Source organism: Solanum tuberosum, unplaced genomic scaffold (assembly GCF_000226075.1).
Source record: "Solanum tuberosum cultivar DM 1-3 516 R44 unplaced genomic scaffold, SolTub_3.0 scf00441, whole genome shotgun sequence".
Lineage (NCBI taxonomy): Eukaryota > Viridiplantae > Streptophyta > Magnoliopsida > Solanales > Solanaceae > Solanum > Solanum tuberosum.
The window spans coordinates 260,827-282,324 of record NW_006239381.1 but is presented as its reverse complement, the minus strand read 5'-3'; the positions used below and the strand labels follow the sequence as shown (position 1 = coordinate 282,324).

Sequence of the window (21,498 nt, the reverse complement as noted above, 5' to 3'; positions counted from 1 at the left end):
TATTTTTTAATGGTCTTCTAACTAGCTATGAGAAGAACAGTTTTGTTGTCATGTTTGTATTTTTTTCACTTGAATTATTTGAGGATAAATAATTGTCATCTTAATAAATTAATCACTCACAAAATGTCAATTTTCAATTTAAAAAAAAAAACAAATCATCTACTTTTAAAATCGAAAAGACGGTCAACAATGACAAAATTGTATAAACCATCTATATTTACAAATAAAATTTACAAGTTGTAATTTTAATTAGAAAGTTGTATTATATATATAATGAAAGAGCCATATATCTCAACAACACTTAAATTAGCCTTGTTAAGACTACTCATATTTTGCTTTGATGGCATTCAGGTCTTCGGTAAGTAAATTTAAATTTATTAGTATATGGAGTTACATTTTTATTGTTCAAATGTGAGTGTTAAAATAGTCGGTGGAAATTTTTTGTTTAACTTTAATGTAGAGTTTGTGGAAATCTATGGCTACTCGAGTTGGCGCAAATTCTGCTTTTGCAAAATCAAACATTATCAGATCATATGCTACTTGCTAGTATATATATATATATATTCAATTAAGATCACAAACGTCATGTAGTGATAAATTTGTCTTTTTAATTAGTAAATGTTAAATAACTCTCATTTTAAATTTGTATTGGATTTATTTAGGAGTAACAAACAACTCTCTCTAAATAATTTGTAAGCTAATTTATTTAAATAAATTTACTAGTACAAATATAAAACATAAAATCAAGAAAATAAGCAAAATAATTAAAATAATTTGAGGGATATTATTGTCTTTACATAGACTTATCACATGGTATTATATCATATATTCCTATGTATTACTAATACCTCCAAATGGAAGGTATTAGTAATACATCCTATAATACCACGTAGGATGTATAACTAATCCATGAATTAGTTATACATAGGTCCAAATTCCTACCAAACATAATACTAAATAATACCATACATAATACATGGATTATTTATTCTAGAGAAAAGACATAAAGTGACATCTGAACTTATTCCGAATTTTCAAAAAGACACCTTAACTATTCTGGCGTCCTATTACCCCACTAAACAATCTTTAACTGATATTATTATATCATTTTTTGTCCACATGACATCGAGAGTGTGTGCACTCTCTCAAAGAGAGTGAGCTATCTAAATAACTAATATAATTTTATTTTTCCAAGTATTTTATTATAAAGTATATTTCTTATTTATTATTTTAACTTTTTTTCCTTTTTATTTTTTCTGTTTCTTTCTTTTTCAAAAATTCATTGCCATCTCCATTGAAACTTCTCACTTTCAATGCCACCATTTTTACCACAATTTCACCTTCATTTTTTTTTACTACTATTAGTTTTACTCTCTTTATTTTTAAAACTTTATCTAAATATTTTCTTACGTTTCAAACAATTTGATAAACACATTAGATTTCAAAATGATTAGAAGTATCATATAGTTTTTTTTTTATCCGATTTCAATTAACTTCTTTCAATTTTCGGGGAATTCATTGATTCTTTTAAAATTATAATTTCTAATTTTGAAGTTATATGAAAAGGAGTAATTGATGATACCTTCAAAATTTTAAATTTTCTTAGAAAAATAATTAGTTTTGTTATTAATAATTCAATAAAGTCTAGAAAATAGTACGAATTCTTTTTTATAAAAAAATAAAATTAAACTAAGTCAAAAAGTAAGAGAGAGAAATAAAAAAAAAGAAAAAAGAAAAAACTTAAAATGAAAAAAATTTCATTTTTAATTAAAGTAGCACATGTCATGTAATGATTGGTGTGTGAACACACTTGTTTCTTAAAATCTGGGACTAATCAAAAAATGATATAATAATATATGTTCAAAATTGTTTAATGGGGTAATAGGACAGTTGCAAAGTTAAGGTGTCTTTTTGAAAATTCGGGACAACTTCAGTGGTAACTTTATGTTTTTTCTCTTTATTCTAATGCGGCCTACCAAACGACCCCTAAGTGTTTTCCTTTTTAGTTTTAATCACTTAATGAATCTGAATATTTTTTTAAAAAAATATTCGATATAATGTTATGTATTACTAGTAAGAAGTTATTAGACGATTTTGATAAAAAATTGATCTTCATTATTTGTACTTTGATCACGATTACCATCAACTATTTCATCATTATATAATCATCACTATTAGAAATAACAACAAATTATTTTTGCTATCAAAATTATCATTGTCGTTATTATAACACGTTTTCTTCACCGTTATAGTTATTAACTTATTATCATAGTAAATTAATACTGCTATCAATACCATTACTATTACCAACAACCAACATATTTACTAGCATTACTGGCGTACGTTAAGATCACAACAATCTCATTATCAATCACCATTATTACATGATCACCACAAGCCCACGACGATAAACCATCTCTAGCTATTTTCACCAAATATATTTGTCATCAGGACATGATTACTGAAAACTATTGCAGTTGCCACCTTCCATAACAACTACTATTATCAGTTACCATGACAAAATCACATCATTAATTCTACTTTATAATTTAAGAATTTTTTGATACAATAACCCCATTAATTTTAATATATGTAAACCTAATTTTCTAATTAGTCTATTAAAAAACATCATATCCCTTTTTCTAATTATTGAAATTATGCGATTTAATTTTTTTTATTCCTAATAATTATTGTTTACTATTTTATAGATGTTAATAACATATTTAATATCACATGTCTCTACATATGTAATAAGAATGACCTCTATCTAAAAACTTTAAATAACTTTTCATTTTATTTTTAGTGAAGAGTTTTTATATCCTTATAAATTTAACAACGTGTTTAAAATATCAATTTTAAAGAAAGTTATAATTATATAAATATTATGATAGATTTAAATTTAAAGTTTGTGAATTCATCTCTTCGATGAAAATTATCATTGTTGTTATCATAACACGTTTCCTTCACCATTATAGTTATCATCATAGCAAACTATTATTGCTATCAATACCATTACTATTACCAATAGCTAACACAAACACTAGCATTGTTACTGTCAGTTACAATCACAACAATCTCATTATCAATATATCATCATTCTTGTATAACCGCCATGACGATAAATCATCTCCAACTACTATCACCAAATATATTTAACATCATCCCACAATTACTAACAACTATTGTTGTCAACACTCCTCTCCCATAACAACTATTAGCATCGACTACCATGACAAAATCGCATCATTGATTATACTTCATAATTTAAGAATTTGTTTATATAATATTCCCATGAATTTTAATATACTTGTTTAGAGTCCGTGTGTTGCACGTGTGTTGTCACGTCAATATTATTAACTTCAATATTTTTAATTCTTTTTTTTGTAATAACTTGAATATTATAAATATTAGTTAAGAATTTTTATATAATGTTACATTTTATTAAAAATTATTAGAAGATTTTGATAAAAAAAAATGATTTTCATTATTAGTACTCTGCTCACAATTATCATCAACGATTTAATCATTGTATAATTATCACTATTAACAATAACAATAAATCATCTTTGCTATCAAAATTATCACTATCGTTATTAATAACACATTTTCTTCACCATTACACCAATCATCATAGTAAACTAGTACCACCATCAATATCATTACTGTTACCAATAACTAACATAATCACTAGCATTATTACTGTCAAGTACGATCACAACAATTTCATTCTTAATCACTATAGTATATGACTGCCACGACGATAAGCCATCTCCAACTACTATCACCAAATTTATTTGTTATCATCCCACAATTATTGACAATTATTGTTGGACGTTTTAATTTTTTTTTTGCTTATTATTTTTGAAAAAAATTTACTATTTTTTTTTTGGATCGAGTATTTTATTTCAAAAGATGATTCTGTCTGAAGCGGATCTTTCAATGAAGGACAAAAAGTTGAAACAACATTATTAAGGATCTTCGTGCTTTTAATATAATATATAGATGTAAACCTAATTTTCTTAGTCGGTTTTAAAAACATCATATTCCTTTTCTAATTGTTGAAATTATGCAATTTTTATTTTTTTTATTTTATTCTTAATAAAAAGTTTTTACAGTTTTATAGATGTTATAATCTCATATATTTAATATCACATGTCTCTACGTATGTAAAAAGAATGACCTCTATCTAATATTATTAACTTTGAAGTAAAAAGTTTTTATATCATTATAAATATTAAGACAGGTTTAAAATTGTAAATTTCAAAAAAATTATTACTACTATATAAATATTATGACAAATTTAAATTCTATTTTTTCTTCCAAATTTTTATAAAATAATTCACAAATTGAAACCGATATGCATATATATTATTATCATTATTTTATTTTCATAAGAATAAGAGCGAAGGAATTAGGAAATACAATAAAAAAAGAAAAAAAAAGAAAAAAAAAGGTAAAGCTGGGGATGCATATGTGACACGCCACGAGTAGAGTCAAATATGGCGTGGCAAACTTATAGATTAACCGCGGCGGCTCAGGTCGTAGGTGTCAATTCGTAGCTGCCAAGCATAAATTGTAGCCGCAAACTTCTTTTCTTTTATAGTTATGGGTCATGTGACCCTTTTTTCCCGGCTCTTACTAAAAAAAATAACGCAAGGACTTTTGTTGCATCACGTCCCCTACTAATTAAGTTGTCAAAACTTTTTAGTATTACTACTACACAATGATTAATAAGTTGATTAAACAAAAGAATTATTATTGTGAAAAGCCGTCATTCACATTTGTCTAATCTGAAAATCGAATGATCAGCTGATGACGAAACCTTGGCTATAATTGAATTACTAATCAAAATGCTCTTCATTTAGAGGCTTGTCGTTATGTTTTAGCTGGCATGTAGTGAGAAAGGATTCAGTTAAGTTTTATATGATTATGAGAGTATTCAACGATTACTCAACAAAAATAATATATAATACAGATTAATTATGTATTCCGAGCGTGTGTTTTTTTGTAGTTGCTATTTTTTAAACATGTAATGTGTAAATTTGCTCTTATACACTTTTAAATCACACAGAATATATAAATTACATTAAACAATCTAATGCGACGAGCTCTATGGAAGCAAACCGAATCAGAGCATTCTATTTCTAACAAATCATCTTTCCTCCGAGATGGTATGGGTTCACATCATGAATCAAATCTGAAATAGGTTGCAAGGTACGTACTGTTATAATGAAAAGAAGTTCGGTTGTAGACTTGTCGTTTTTATTGGCTTTAAATCTCTTATATCAAAACGGAATACGTCTTATGTATATCGTGTATGTATGGTGGGTGATTACTTGATTGATATCTTTCTTTTGTATCATAATCACATTAGCGTAATTACTATTTTTCATTCATGCATTTTGAAGGAGCTAGTACGTGTTATTATATGAGAGAATCTTTCAACTTTAGAAAAATTCATTTCACTTGATCTAATTAAGGGGTTGTTTGATATCTCAGATAAGATGGTATATCTCATAATTAAATTTGAGATATCATCTCTTAAACGTAATATAAATTTAATTTCATAATTAATCATATGATTGTCCATCTCCTAAGGGGATAAATTAGTCAATCAATTATAATTCTAGGACCATAATAACAGGATAATTTAGTCTGCATATCAAACGACTCCTAAAAGTATTTATACTTCTTCTATACGTATGATTGTTGTTGGGCTTTTCCCAGACTTCTTGAAGGCAATTGCCAAACATAATCCAATTCCTTTAGTTGTGAATTGGACTTCTTTGGTCCTAATTATCTATATTTCTGTTGGGTAACCCAGGCCTGCATCGGCAAGGCAAACAATCTTATACAGGTCATTTGCATTTTTGCTGATCTTAAATTTATGTTCCAAAGAGTAATATTATTTTTGAGGTATACATTTATATTTTCATAGCAGAAGATATTGTTAGGGTTTTGCCCTGATTTTCTTTCCTTGTTTGAAGATTATTTTTTTTCCTTAAAGAAAAGTCAAAGTATTACCATAAATGCTTAAACTTTTTCTGAAAGGAAAATCTAATTTTCTTCCATATTTGGTTTATTCTTTCCTTAGAGGAAAAGTTTGAAGATCTATAAATTGAAGATTCTTATTTTCATAGCATAACACAATAGAATCCACAATGTAGACAATTAAGAGTTTTGTTTATGGGAGATTTTCTCTCTACAGGCTTAATGTCTTTTTATTAGTTTTTAATTATGTAGGCTAATTGGTCATATCATATAATAATATTATGTCTTTTAGTATAGTTTTATGTGTCGTCTAATTTATCAATCATATTATTTGCAATTGTAAACTTCCGCATGACGCCATAATCACCCTTCATAACCCAAAATATATATGGAGTTTCTTTGAACACCCCTATCATACTTTAGAAAAAGTATATGGAGTTTTTAGTAACAAAAATAACAAATTGAAACGATGGAAATAATAATAGATACAATGAGAGAAAAGGGAAAACGAGAAAATGAAAGTCCGGCCACAAGGAGCCAGTTGGTTGCAAGCACTTGGCAAGAGAAGACAAAGCCAGGTCATCAAAGTTAGTAGCTAATTATGTACACCGCTTTTTGACTGTGGATCATCTCTAAAGATAACTGTGGGTCCATAAACTTCCATCATCTATATCCTTCCCAATACCATTTTCCTTGCATTTAACAGAATACCTAACTGTTTAATTTCCAGAATTCTCCTTATAAGTTGTATCCATATCCATTTAGCCCCACACAATTATCATTCAATCATATTATATAATATAAAATAAAAAATATCTAATGAAATACTAACAATAAATAAATGCAGACAACAACGACCTAGCGTGAAAGCTGAAACTGAGTAGGCCTAGTTATAGCTGTCCTATTTTAAGTCGTGCTTATCAGTTTAATATTTCATAATTTATACAGTATTTCTATAATGGATCAGCTTCTTCTTTTTTTGTTTCCCCATTTTTTCTTCTCCTTTTTTCTCTGTTGCTGATGCCCAACTGCACCAGAATCTAGATGGTCAAAAACTGATTCTACGTCAGCCTTGAGCATTTTCAAGTTGGTATACATCTTTCCACCTTAACTCTATAAGCAAATTGCCTGAATTTTGGATGTATTTAATATTTTCTAAAACCCCTTTTGAGAATTGAAGTCCAGAATCCCAGATTTTTGGAGATTTATGGCTTTGAATTATGCGGATTTAAAGCTATTAAGGAAGGGTTTGGGTTATACTAGGAGAAATAGGAACTGGGTTGTTGCTTTAGGAGCTCTAGGTGTTACTGGTTATGGCGCTTATAGGGCTTATTACTCACCCTCTATGGTTAGAAAGAGGAAAAGATTTTTGAAGCTCATAAGTGCTTTTGTTTCTTTAGCTGAGATGGTGGCTGATTCTGCTGATGTAATTGGGATTGTTTCGAAAGATCTGAAGGAATTCATTTCCTCTGACTCTGATCATATTCCTAGAAGTTTGAAACAGATTTCTAAGATTGCTAAATCAGATGAGTTTTCACAATCTATTGTTAAGGTCACTAGTGCGTTGACCGTAGGAGTTGTGCGAGGCTACCAGCAAGAAACTGCGGAAAATGGTGTTTCTGGGGCTGCAAATTCTGGGCTTTTTGACCAGGTTTTAGATAAACTGTTTACTGATGCAGGGTCTGGTTTTGCTTCTGTAATTGTTGGGAGCTTCGCGAGGAATTTGGTTCTTGCTTATTGTTCGGACAAAAAAGGCAATGCTACTGATTCTGATATTGAACACTCTGTTCCAGGATGGGCTGATGTTCTATGCCAGGACAAGTGCAGAGAACTTATAGGAAATTGTATACAATTGTTTGTGAGTACTGCAGTTGCTGTGTATCTTGATAGAACAATGAACATCAACACCTACAATGAAATCTTTTCTGGGTTAACAAATCCCAAGCATGAAACCAAAATGAGAGATATGTTAGTAGCCATATGTAGTGGTGCCATTGGAACTTTTGTCAAAACTTCTCATCAAGTTTTGACAAATGGTGATATGGATACAACTTCGGAAATATATTCGTCTATGCCACTTAGTTTCAAAGCCAAGAAATTTTGGGACGAAGATGAGAACATGTACACTGGGTGGACAAATAAAGTATCTTCTACTTTGGCAGTGCCAAGAAATAGAAGGTTTATTCTTGATTTGACTGGGAGGGTCACCTTTGAGAGTGTTAGATCTTTCTTGGAGTTTCTTCTGGAAAAGTTGTATGAGTGTGTGCGAAAAAGCATAGATGTTGTCCAGGAGGAAGTTGTGACTCTGAGAAGAAGTGTAGATGTTATACAAGAGGAAGTGGTTGATAGGAGTAGTGAAGCTTGCAGGTATGTGAGTGGGAAATCTTCTATTGCTGTTAGTGTATGCCTCGCTTTGTGTTTGCACATACTTAATGGTCCTTGGATCTTGGTTCCAAATTAGGAAGTTTCGAATAGAATCTGGGGAAGATAACTTTTTATTTGTTAAGCTTCCTAGAGTATTAGTACATTCTTTTCCCAAGGGAATCTTGGATAGTACACAACTGTATATGATTTGTCTGTTCTTGTTGATTGTTTGTATTTCAATTCAAGTTTGTCAAAGTGAATGTAATTATGCCTGTAATTTTTCTGTCTCCTGGCAACGGTTCTTTTGCTTTTCTTCATTCAGTTGAGGTGATCATAGTTCTAGTAAATAAAGAAAATATTAAAAGCTATGTAATCAATGATCAACAGTTGAAGTTCTTGTACTCGAGTCAGGTGTATAGTAAGGGCATTTGTTGTAGGAGCCAGTGATAAGAATTTATATACTAGTAAAAAGGAATACCAGAATAGCTTCTGATAATGGCATGTTCCATTGTCAACAAGATAATTGGCAAAATCAGTCTTACGAGGTGCTGAATTTCTTTTAAAAGAACACATTTAGCGAATAGGAACCACTCAAATAGATGATAATCCCGCCATTTTAGACCCACAGCTTCATGGTTGCACCAAAAGCAACTAAGTAGGCTGCAAAAATGTTGATCTACCTCAAACGGCCTCGAATCAAAATATTGATGAATGAGATACGTTTGAAGCAAACTCTACGTATTGGTGGCCTTCCTAGAAAAAATGTGATTTTGACACGCATTTCAGCATAAGTTCGTAATTGTCAATTCAGGCGCTCAGCGCTAATGTTCTAAAAAATTTATTCCATCTGCATCCGCCAAGCCATTGGATAACAGAACCAAGAAACGGACGCATACTTGTGCCAAGTAGAGATCCTTCCAAATTAAAGAGGAACAAATTATGTTTCATGATACTACATTCAGTAACGACCATGCTTTCTAAATGATTAATTTTGATCACAAATTCTTAATCCAAGTACTTCAAAGAGGATGACTTTCTTGGTTCCAAGTAAGATGCAGTAAGCAGAGGAAGGGAAAAGAAAAAATAAGAGACGTAAAGTAACATGGGCACAATTTTATTCCAATTGACATATAATATTTCTCCTGAACCACAATGCCACAGTGGTTGCTTTTGCGTGTCTATTTTCAACAAGAAAAAACCCAGATAATTTTGATGGGAAATCTCATACAAACAACTGAAGGATGAAATTTCCAAATAATCATGGCGTAAACTATTTGGATGAGGATGCGTCTGCAGAAAGCATTTCTAAAGAGTGCCAACAGAAAAACACTAGCATGATATTAGGCACATATATGCATCTGATCGTTCTATGAGGTGCTTAAATCATTTTCTTTTGCGGCTGGTTTCTCCTGAAGTTTCTTCTTCCAATATTCATCAAGTGGTTGTGCAAATATAGCTTTCCCAGATACAACTCCAATTCTACAGATTGGCCAAGTAAAAGATCAAGCAAATGGAAATAAAAACACAATGCTAGTATACGTATTAATTATTGACCGAGGTCTAGAATGATGTAAGTCGTAACTTCTGAACTGTAGAGAATAAACATGCAGATGTGAACGCCATGTCAGCAACTGCTCTGGTCAAGAAAGACATGAAGCTGGTATACTGGAAAAATACAATATATCTAATCTCCCATAATTGTTACTTCTACTATGAACTATATACTCTAGAGATTTAACTTAGGTTCCAACAAATTCAGCGCATACACATTCTGTTCATTTGCATAGTAATTTTTAATTAATTAAGTTAATCATGCCTCACAAACACCAAGCTGAAGAAAGGTGCCAAGTTTATCAAAGGTAATGATTGAAGAAAAGGCAGGCTAGCAATATTTTCAAGAGATCAGAATGATAAGAAGTACCAGTAAAGCAATTACTTAACAGGAAGAAGAGGAATAGAAAGGGCATATGCAGCAGTTATTTGTTAGTGCTACAAGAGAGTACTACAAATGCACTCTTAAGTATCTTGAAGGGCTAAAAGAGGCAGCAATAGCTCTTAAGAAACATAAGACAGCCTTCTCTTTAACAAGGCAACTCACAATCAAAATGTTGGCAAAGAAAAAGAGGAAAATGAAACACGGTGTTTGACAAATTAAAGGATCTCTATTCAGGTTGAGCATTCTAGCAGCTTGGCTTTCTTAGAGTAATGTTCATTGATAGTTCAACAGAAAAGAGCAGTACTAAGGATGTGGCAGCTCCAACCTGTGAACTGTGAAGAGCACAGGCAGCGCCTATTAATGATTCTTCTAATTTTTTCTTTGATAAACCCCTTCTCAATCTCTAGCTTGTCAATATGTCAAAATGCACAGAAGTAAATGCACCAGGGATGGCACAAAAAATGCATACTTCGCAACCATACACCAAATATAACAAAAGGTGCATCATTGCATTGTCTGATAACCATAGCAGCAGAAACATGTCCAAAGGTACATATAGCAGAAGCTAAGAAGACAAAAGGGTAAATGAGAGAAGGAAAATAGGTCCTTTTTTTAACTTTTTCTTTTTATCTCTCTATTTTGTTGCTGGGGAGCTTGAGATCGAGGATGTTCTCCCACTCACTTTCAGCCCATGGTCAAAGGAAATCCATTGATCCACTGGTTGTGGCCATCTGCATGTATGGAAGGAGGAGCTAGATCTAATGGATTGTCTCATACTCCTTACTTTCCTGAGGAAAAAATTGGTAGTCAGATCAATATTGATCCCCAAAAGTGCTTAGATATTTCACTGAGGTTTTAGGCTCAGTTTTAGTTGCTGTACAGGGTAGATTTGCCTATCAAATTGTAGTATCTTCAGGAAGTCCAAAATTTTGTCTAGGCAGGTGAAACAAGCTTAAACAGAGACTTCATTGTTGGAGAACAATAGGAACCACAGAAATCAAGAGAAAACAAACAGCAACCTAGATTTAGGACAAGTCAAGGATGGTGTCTACAATTTTTGAGACTTGAACCTATACCATAATAACAGAACACAAACAATTGAAGGACTAACCAAAGAAATTTCATTCTCTTAATCATTAGGTTAACGGGAACTTCTACTCTATCTCGCGCTAAATGAAAACATTATTACTACATTACTTTGATCAATTCCTCTTCAATTGATGACTTAGGAGAGGGGAAGAGGGTGGTTCATTTAGGCATTCCTTCAAACACCTTTGCTCCAATTCATGATTAATTTTTTAAAAACCTAGATTACGCAGTATAATGGGTTCTTTTCTGGTTTTCCTCTTTGCTGTTTGGGGACTGCGATAGGTCAGTAATGAATCCAAACTGAAGCATATCATATGTTAATCTTGAGCAACACTAGTATGGAGGAATGGTAATAAGGAACTTACATAACTGCGCCAATTACCAGCGGAAACGACAAAAATCTTCTCCTGAACATCTTCCCTATATCTTCTTCTAATCTTCTCTCAGTTCAGTGGTTCCCGTCTTGAGAAGCAAAGAGATCGGAGCTTCCGGGCATCGGCTGTGGAGCTAATGTTTTGATCAATCACATTCACGTCTCCTATTCCTTAAGAAAATTACACAACTCCCCTTCTACTTTTGGAAATTACCTTCAACTACCATTCAATTTAGTATACTCCTATATAAGTTTCATTAAGTTATCTTAATTTCTTTGTATTGAATATGATTAATGGCATGAAACCATTTTTACACACTTAATGTAATTTGATCTATTCCATTAGGTTATTCACTATACTTCTGAAGTTACCAACTCATGATTGGTTATACATTTAACTACAATTAGCTTTTACGTTAACATATTTGTACAACGGCAAAAGACATAAACTCAAAACTATAAACATGGAGGTGTTTGAAAATATTAAAAATTGTTTTTAAGTACTCACATTTAGATCAAAATAGATTTAAAATAAATCAAAAGCCAAAAATAGGGTACTCTCTACTTATGACATTTAGCTTTAACTTATACGTTATTTTTATAAACCCATCCAAACAGGCCCTTTGTCATCCAATTTGTTAGGTGATGGTACTGCAATGGAATTATGGGGAAGTGTCTATGTTGGTCGATTGTAAACCTATGAATTGGTACATGCATATTAGAGTTCCTCCAAGATGCAACGAATTATGTACAATGATTAATAATAACATATGTACTGGTAGGGGTGTTCACGGGTTGGATAAAAACTGATCAAAATCGAAAAATCAAATCAAATCGGTAAAATAAAACCAATTTTATTTGGGTTTGGTTTGGTTTGGTTTTAGATTTTGAAAACCGGTAGTATTTGGTTTGGTTATGGTTTTATTCGAAAAAAACTCGAAGAAATAACCAAATCGAACCGATGAATTATATACATATATTTTATTAATGTACATACTTAATATATTGTTTTTATAAACTAATTTTAAAGATCTTATATATGTTTTCATTAAAATTTCTTTATACTTTACTTATTGAAAGCAAGAATGCCTAAGGTGAAAACATTTATCTTATTGATTTCATGTATATGAGTGTCTGACAATTCTTTGTGGGACTGAAAATGTTATTGTCTCTTCCTTCTAGGCCAATATAGTGAATTTTAAAGCTTTATTGGTAGTCAATGCAATGATTGAAAGTTCGGTAATTTAAGTCATTCTAACTATTTTTTGTTTTGAATGGATTGTTGTCACTTTTTTCACATTTTGAATGAATTGTTTCTTTTATTTTTGTGTATGGTTTACAACTGAATAACCGAACCAAACCAAAACCGATAAATGTATATTATATTTGGTTTGGTTTGATTTTGATAATTTTAAAACCGATTAAGTTGATTTGATTTTGGTTTTAACCAATAACTGATGCAAACCGACCCGTGAACACCCCTATGTATTGGTTATCTTATGACTAATAATAATGATATATATATATATATATATGAATTTAGCATTCTATAGTCAAGAATCAGTTTAACCTTTGTCCTACTGAAAATAAAAATAAAATCTAATGGTGGTGTACTAGAAATACATCCACCTTGAGATACAACCGATTCAACTGACTGACAATTGTCAAAGATGGTAATCTTACTATTATCTTTAAGATGTGGCAAGAAAAGGTTATTTCCTCCGTTTTAGAAAGAATGACCTAGTTTGACTTATAATAGAATTTAAAAAAAAGAAAGAAATTTTTTTTATCTTGTGATTCTAAATTAAAGTTGTGTCAAATCTACCAAATTTTCTTTAATCTTATGGCCTTAAACATGTCACGTGGAAAGTTGATGTTAAAATATTATATAAATAAAGGGGTTAGTTTTTTTAAAACAGATTAAAAAGGAAAACTAGGTCATTCTTTTAAAACGAAGGGAATATTTTATGAGCAACTTTCACATATAACAAGCATAAAAATCATATTTGTATGTTATAACTATAGTTTGTATTGCGGAGCTTTTGATTTGTATAATTCGCTACAAACATTCAATTTTATACAAATTGTTCAGTTTTGTATAAATTCATTTATACATTGTAATTTGTATAATAAGATCTGTATTTATATAATTATAAGTGTATATGACGGAAATATATGTATTTGTATTTGTATATACACTTTTCTCTCGTTTTATACAAACACAATACAGAAATGTATAAAATGACTAATTGTATACCGAATCAGATGGCAAAAAAAAAAAATATTTGCTGCGAATTACAATTAAAATAAACTATAACTAAAATATTTAATTTAAATTAATAATTTGTTATTTCATATAATTTTCCCGTATTTTATTGATCAGATAGATGTATTACAATTTAACACGGCTCCTTTCAGCAATTACATAGCCAACCTTGTGCTGTTAAATCGTTGTCATCAGATCTGCTAGTTGAATAACATTTTATACTCTGCCGTTTTTTACATGTTTTTTTCTTGGTTTCAATTTTCCTCTCGCCTGTCATATTAGAATTCGATTAAATTACTTTGAACGTAATTTTAAAAAAAAAAACCTGTTATATTAAAACTCAACTAATTTATTTCCAGTATGATTCTTTTTTCATTTTTAAAACTTAAATACAAGATCTTCATGATAGAAATATCTCAACTATTTTCATGTTAAGCTACTACTACTAGGTTTCTATATTGTTCTCCATGTAGCAAAGCATTTTTAAAAATTCTAGCAGTTATTTTAATTTTTTAAATTTGAGGTATCAATTTGTCCCTCGGTTTTCTCATTTTATAGGATATTATGGGGAAAAAATGACGGAGTACTATTTTTTGTATATTGAAAAACTCCTTAATTTTATACTCTTGATAAGATTCTCTTATAAATGTCACAAATATGTTTAAAATCACAAATTGTAAAAATACTTATATAGAAAGCAAAACAGAATCTAGGATGGAAGAAGAAAATTTGTATGCGATTAATTCATTTTATGGTACAGGAAAAATCAACCGGACAGATGTACAGTAAGGTAATTTTAATGTGTGATATATATAACTGTCTCGTCTACTTTCAATGTACCAAATGGCAAACTAGTTCACGGGTTCTGATTTTGGGTATAGATATAGTCAAGGTGAGCAGCCAAATTCCTTCTTTCTAAACATTCTTCATCCTGCCCTCCGTTGCAGCTCTCTTCATTTGCAACTTGTTTTGATTCCATAACATGATCCTGAAACGTAATAATTATAACAAAATTTTAGATCATCGTCTAATGTTTAATCATAAAATTTATCGAAAAGAAAGTGAAAATTTCACGACATATTGAATTTTGGTTACCTGGTGGTGATCAATGTTGTTGAGGTTGAGGGTGGCCTCGTGAAAAACTGGCTCAGGGCGAGAAGCATAGGACAGGGCAAAACAGAGGAGAAGGATAATGAAGAAAAAACTGGTATTGGCTTTAGACATGCTCAATTGGTTGTTAATTTGATACTTGGTTTGAGTATTATTGCAATGTAACTCTAGCTCTATATGAAGCATGTGGTTATGTGGTGGCATGTATTTATACTACAAAATGGAGGGCCAATCTCAACGATTGAGTGTGAACTAGGATGAGTTAAATGGGAGACTTTAAAGATATTTGGGTAATGGAGAATCAAGAAATTAATTGTTTTCTCAATTTGGACCAGGATATAAGTATGTTAAACTAAAGTCTTTTATTTTAACAATAAAGGGTAGAAGAAGAAGGAATCTTTGGAGTATTAAATTAACGGTGACCACGAGAATTAATTAATAAAAGGAAAGCTCATAGCTACGTAAATAACGCCATTGATAAATGGTTGTTACGTTTCCTAACTGTTGCAACTAGTATTCATCTTTTTTCAATTAGAAAGGCATTTATGCTTTGCTGACCCAATATATTTAGCTAAAATTGGGGTGCAACTTCTTTTGTGATGAGCGTAATTAAAGGGAGAATTAATTTTGTAAGCCACTTATCATTTTTATTTTTACACATAAGAGATCTGAAAAGGGTCATTTTCTTCTACTCGATTCATAAGTGGCCAAAATGTTTCATTTCCTCCAATTGACTCCCCTTGAACAAGGATAACTATCGGGAAAAGGCCTTTCCCCAGCTTGCACAGCATGAAGGAATTGGAAAGAACAATAGAACAGTAGTTCAGCGGTATTATTCTCAAACAGATAATGAATAATCAAAATTCTGAGAATGAGATGCAAGTTTGAGTATTCGATTTACGCATTGGTCAAAGAGATTTTCATGATACCAGGGCGTTTTATTTTTCTACCTGGCCCAAGCTAAGCATTTTTCCACACGAGTAAAAACACGTGTAATAGTCCACACATTCTAGAATAAAATAGAAATTAAAATTTAATCCTAGTCTTCTTGTTATAGTATTATTATTATTTTGGTTTTATACTTGTATAGTCTTGTGGATATTCTGGAGGAAAAAGAAATATGGGGACAATATGCATGCATCTCTAATTTGCTACTACAGCTCTTTGGAAAACTCTAAATATGTAGTTGACAGAAATAGAATAGTCGTCTTGGTCGAAGCACATTTAGTACAGCAGCTTGACATTTTTTTATTTCTCTTCTTAACGATAACATATTTGTCTTGATATAGTGCCACTTTGTAATCACAACATGATCATGAATATGGACGAGGAACGTCCCCAATTGAAAATATTAGTCCAAAACTACAGGACGGAGTCAGGTAGGATCAAGGGGTTCATCCAAACCTCCTTTGGTGGAAATTACATTTTTTATACATGGTTAAAATTATTTTTGAATATATATTTAGTAGATGTTGAACCACCTTAACTTCTTCTTCATATGTTTACTTCTTCATATTTTAAATCTTCTAGAAAATTAGGGTTCAGTCACCTAGTACAGCTATGGACTTATGGTGCACGGATAAATTTGATATCTTGTACTATATTATATTACCAGCAGAAGATGAAAAATATCTCTGGATAAAACCAAATATATGTCAACTTTTAAGTCGTCATTCTTATTGGTACTTACTTGAATTCATGATAATATATTAATCACTACTCCATATTAGGATTTAGCCAAAAATAAGCATAGTACATACAAGTCCAACGCTCTCCTTTTATTAATTCAACAACTAACAACCGGTCTTCTCTTGTCTCCGTGGTCGAAATGCTGCGCTAACGTTGACGTGGAGTATTGCAATAAGTTTGATTAGTTCGATATATGATAAATTTTAAATAAAAACATTATTTATCTTGATACATACTTCTTTCATTAAAGATAGATTTTTTCAGTATTGCGATTGTTTTTGTAAGAAGTAAAAAAAACTATATAGTGAACTTGCTCTACAAGGGGTCTTGCCAAACCCCCCATCACACAGGAGGTGAACACTTCTGTGTGAATGGTTTTTTGGTAAAAAAAAAAAAAAAAAGAACTTGCTCTACTAATGGATCAACTTGCATACAAGAAAATCAAGTAATCGTGATATTGGATTTATTAGCGTACAGGAAAAATCAACATGAAACACACCAAAAGCAATACTATATACTAGTATATGTGATAACTCACTCGTTCTATCACTACTTTAGTGAAACATAAATTAACCGAAAACTTAGGTCAATTAACCATCGTAAAACAAATTAACTGATCATTTTCGTCATTGGGAATAGTACTTTCTTCAAGGGTTCTGATTTTGGGTATAGATATAGTCAAGATGAGCAGCCAAAGTCCTCCTTTCTAAACATTCTTCTTCCTTGACTCCTTTGCAACTCTCTTCCTTACCAACTTCCTTTGGTTCAACAACATCCTGAAATAATTCAAATTATTTTATACTAATACGAGACTAAATTATTTGTGAATAATAATAACGTTATATATTTAACAACGTAACTAAGTATTTTAGATGAGATAATTACACAATTCAACAATCAGATTACGTACCTGGTGTTGAATATTGTTGAGAGTAGCCTCGTGAAATAGTGGCTGAGGGCGAGCAGCATAGGACAGGGCAAAACAGAGGAGAAGGATGATGAAGAAAAAGCTAGCAGATGCTTTAGACATGACTTATTATTTAGCTTTAGCTAGATGCTTAATTTTTTAGTACTATGCAGGAAGAGATGAAGAGGAATATATATCTTGTCTATAGTTCAATAAACTCGGTGTTGTGTGGTGGCATCAATTTATAATGAAATTGAGAGAATGACAATCACAAACTTCTAGTGTGAACTTGAATGAGTGAAAAGGGAGACTTTTAACATACATGGATGTCAGGGAAATGACGATATTTTATCTTTAAGTGGACTACAATGTATGTAAAATACCAAAGTTGAATTAAAAAATGACCAGAGAAAGACATATACATCTTCAAAGGTAAAATTAATTTACTGGTAGATAAATAGATACGGAGTAATACCTATTTGTTTAATATATAGTCGTATTCCGATTGAAAGTAGCAGTATTTATATTTAATGATAATTGAAAATGGCATTGTATTGCTAAGAGTTTTAAGTTTTGGGAACGCCTTCTGGGGTCCGTTAAACGTGAATTATTGTTTTTATTTTCGAGTTGTTAAAGGGAATAGGAAAATCTGAATGAACACCATTAACTCGGAGGTTGACATTTGAATTTGTTTCTCTCACTCAATTTTGTGACCTCTCCTCATCCATAATTATGACCCCTTCTTGTGGCCTAGGTTGAAGGAGTCTCAAAATAACGATAAATTATCTCTGTGAAATTAGTCCCTAATATTTGTGTCATGATAGATTGCAACATGCTTTTCCCAAGAACGTATGTGAGCACGAGATGCTCCTTTCTCCCCTACTATAATTTGTAGGAACAGAATAATCCAAGAATAATTCCAAACAAATTTATTAGTAGAAATCAAAATTCCAAGAGTGAGATGCAAGTTTGAGTATTAATATTCGATATAGACGTACACTTCTGTGAAGCAACGTACGTATGATATAATCAAGGTTTCTATATTTTAATGCATATATGATAGACATTCATTTATCTAGAACAGCCAAGAATGTTCTTTTATTGGTTTTCTTCATGATCAACCATCTTCTTTTTATTACTTGTTCTTTTTTTAGGTGGTTGGGAATTTAATTTTTTTTGTGTAGTCTTCTTGTTATGATTATTTAATTTGTGGTGCCGTGTGTTGTACGTAGTGTTATGGGGATATCTGGAGGACAGTGAAATATGGGGACCTGGCATGGGAATTTATTTCATGAACTTGTTGTGGCTAGAGAGCTCTGAAAATGCTATAGAGTAGGTTACGTTGCAGAATCGCCGTTCAAATTGAAGAATATCTAGTAAAAGTTGACATTTTTGTTTCACATACTTAATGATGAATGAATAGTTCTTACATATTTATTGTGATATATATAGGCCAATTTTCTTATCTGTCTCTTGATTATCATGGTCCCATATGATATTTTACTTATATTAAAAAATGAAAACGATCATTGTTAGGCTTGCATACCATTATATTAAGATGTTTTTAAAACAAAATAATCATCAGATAAAATTACCATATAGTTATAACTCCTTTTTTAAAAAATAAAGTTGCATGTGGTGGTGCATGGAAGTTGGACATAATTTTTAATTTCAGCATTTCTGTTTATTCTGATAAAGAGAGAAGTCGCTCCTTACGGAAAATTATATTATTTTTACATGAAAATAAAATAAATATATATATAGTAGATATTGAACCTCGGCCTCTTTGGCTTCTTTGTTTATTTACTTTTTTTATATTTAGAACATCGTTAATGAAAATCTTGGCCCGCCACTAACCCAATAAAACAACAAAGGTTACGTGCATTGAAGAGGTATTTGTAAAGGTGGTGATGGATACAAGAAAATATACCAGTGGTGCCTTATTTTAATTCAATTCAACTCAATCCACTCCACTCCACGGTCTTCTCCAACCGCAAAGGCTAGCTGCTTTAACATAAAGCGGACTAAGTAATGTGTTTAATTAACTTAATTAAGAAATTATAAATCATTATTCTAATGATTATGAGATGACCAGCAAAAGAAGTACAACTTGATGGAAAGCTTTGAATATTCAAATACAATACGCTAACTGAATTAATAACTAAAAACGCACTTAATTAAATAGAGTTTTGGAGAAAAATAATAACCTAAATATGTCGTAATTACCAAAGTTGACCAAACGCGGAAGGCCATATATCTAAAAGTCATGTTTTCATATATACTTTTGCTTTAAAGAAATGGGATGTGCCTTAAAAAAAAACCAAAGTGAAAAGAATGTTTGAAGTTAAAAAGGGAAATATTCGACCAGTCAAAAGCTCTGATCCGTTAAGCGCTTTCGGCCGCTAAAGCACAAATGCCTTCTTACAAATTGCTTAATTCCTACCTTTTGTATATTTTTCTTGCTTAAGCAAACAATACTATGTTTTATTATATATGCTGCATGCCAAAGAAACAAACAAAGAATTAAGAATAAATTAAAAGGGTTTTAACAAGATCTTCTAAGATTGTGATTCAGCGTTTTTTTGACAACTTTAGTGTGACAACCATATGAGCTGACTAAGAGAAAGATTGATATGGGCAGGAAAAAGAGAAAGATTGATTTACTTTTGTATATAGGCCGACAAATTTCTGAAAAAATGGTTGCATATTACACTTTTGGCGAATAGTACATTGAAATGATAATGAAAAATGAAAGAGTTTAAGAAGTCATAACATAAGTTTACATGAAATGCACGTTTTTGCATTGGATGATATATATATTATGAAATGCAAATCCAAGAGCCAAGAGGTCTGTCTATTAGGCTAAAGCAAACAATACGTGTCATAAGATTAGATTGCGACATTTTAAATCTGATGCGAAGTTAAACTTTCAGCATTCAAATAAATGCACGTATCCAAGACTCCAAGTATCCTGCTAGTTTAGAGTGGATTGATTGAAGTGTGTTTACTGCATGTTTACTGTTTAATTATCAGCAATAGGAAAATACTTGTTAGCATTTATTTACATTAACTCGAACAATTTGATCTTAAGCGTTATAAATTAAAGTGGAAAATATATACCGATGATCAAATGATAAAAACATATATATATATATATTTGATGTTCAAGACACGCATTTTGATGTTTGACTATCGATACAAAAGCTTCAAAGATGTTTCGTTTGCCTCCTAACAGTCGAACAAAAAATTGTCATAGCAAAACCTCATAATCATTTTATGTTTGACAATCCAGGCTGGCCACTATATCTATTTTAGAACAATTTGTCGTAAAGTATCTCTTTTTTTGTTCACTTTCTTTTTTTCTGAAATTCTGCAGATAGGCATGATAAAAATGATGACTTGCTTGTTTTAGCTATTGGTCTTGCATCTATTAATGTGCAAATTGACATTTGGTGCCAATATTCAAAGTGAGACTAGAGAAATGGAAAGGTTCAAAATAAAATAAAGAGGTCGATCATGAATTGCTTGTCAATTGTTATCATGAATGCCACTATATATAATGCTTGTACTATGGAGGAAATTTTTACCCCATACAAGGAATTTTAGTTCTCAATTCACATTTAAAATGAGACATATTTGCTTCCTCAAATTCCTGCAATAAAATGCATTTGATAAGTTGTTAAATTTAAGTTGCTCTTATTATCACTAACCTAATGTTCCAACTCGAAATTAATTAGCCCCTAAAGCTAGCGTCTTAATTTACAAAAGAAATT

General features: G+C 31.0%; 3 protein-coding genes and 1 long non-coding RNA gene across 4 annotated transcripts; 1 reads left to right on the top strand and 3 right to left on the bottom strand.

Annotated features, from left to right (window-relative positions):
- The first annotated feature begins 7,198 nt into the window (after positions 1 to 7,198).
- Positions 7,199 to 8,452, top strand: LOC102586787 (protein PHLOEM PROTEIN 2-LIKE A10-like). The gene has a single exon (XM_006363744.2). The coding sequence runs from the start codon at positions 7,199 to 7,201 to the stop codon at positions 8,450 to 8,452; it is 1,254 nt and encodes a 417-aa protein (XP_006363806.1).
- Positions 8,453 to 9,448: 996 nt separating this feature from the next.
- On the bottom strand, positions 9,449 to 11,942 carry LOC102586566 (uncharacterized). The gene is made up of 2 exons (XR_368615.2): positions 11,746 to 11,942; positions 9,449 to 9,834 (listed from the first exon to the last, which is right to left on the bottom strand). It is a non-coding gene; the product is annotated as an uncharacterized lncRNA (long non-coding RNA).
- Positions 11,943 to 14,729: 2,787 nt separating this feature from the next.
- LOC107058203 (phytosulfokines 3-like) lies at positions 14,730 to 15,289 on the bottom strand. The gene is made up of 2 exons (XM_015303621.1): positions 15,115 to 15,289; positions 14,730 to 15,007 (listed from the first exon to the last, which is right to left on the bottom strand). Exons 1-2 carry the CDS (start codon positions 15,241 to 15,243, stop codon positions 14,876 to 14,878), a joined length of 261 nt encoding a protein of 86 aa, XP_015159107.1. The 5' UTR covers positions 15,244 to 15,289; the 3' UTR covers positions 14,730 to 14,875.
- Positions 15,290 to 17,219: 1,930 nt separating this feature from the next.
- On the bottom strand, positions 17,220 to 17,993 carry LOC102586237 (phytosulfokines 3). Its single transcript, XM_006363743.2, has 2 exons — positions 17,729 to 17,993; positions 17,220 to 17,594 (listed from the first exon to the last, which is right to left on the bottom strand). Exons 1-2 carry the CDS (start codon positions 17,846 to 17,848, stop codon positions 17,466 to 17,468), a joined length of 249 nt encoding a protein of 82 aa, XP_006363805.1. The 5' UTR covers positions 17,849 to 17,993; the 3' UTR covers positions 17,220 to 17,465.
- Between the last annotated feature and the right edge of the window lie 3,505 nt (positions 17,994 to 21,498).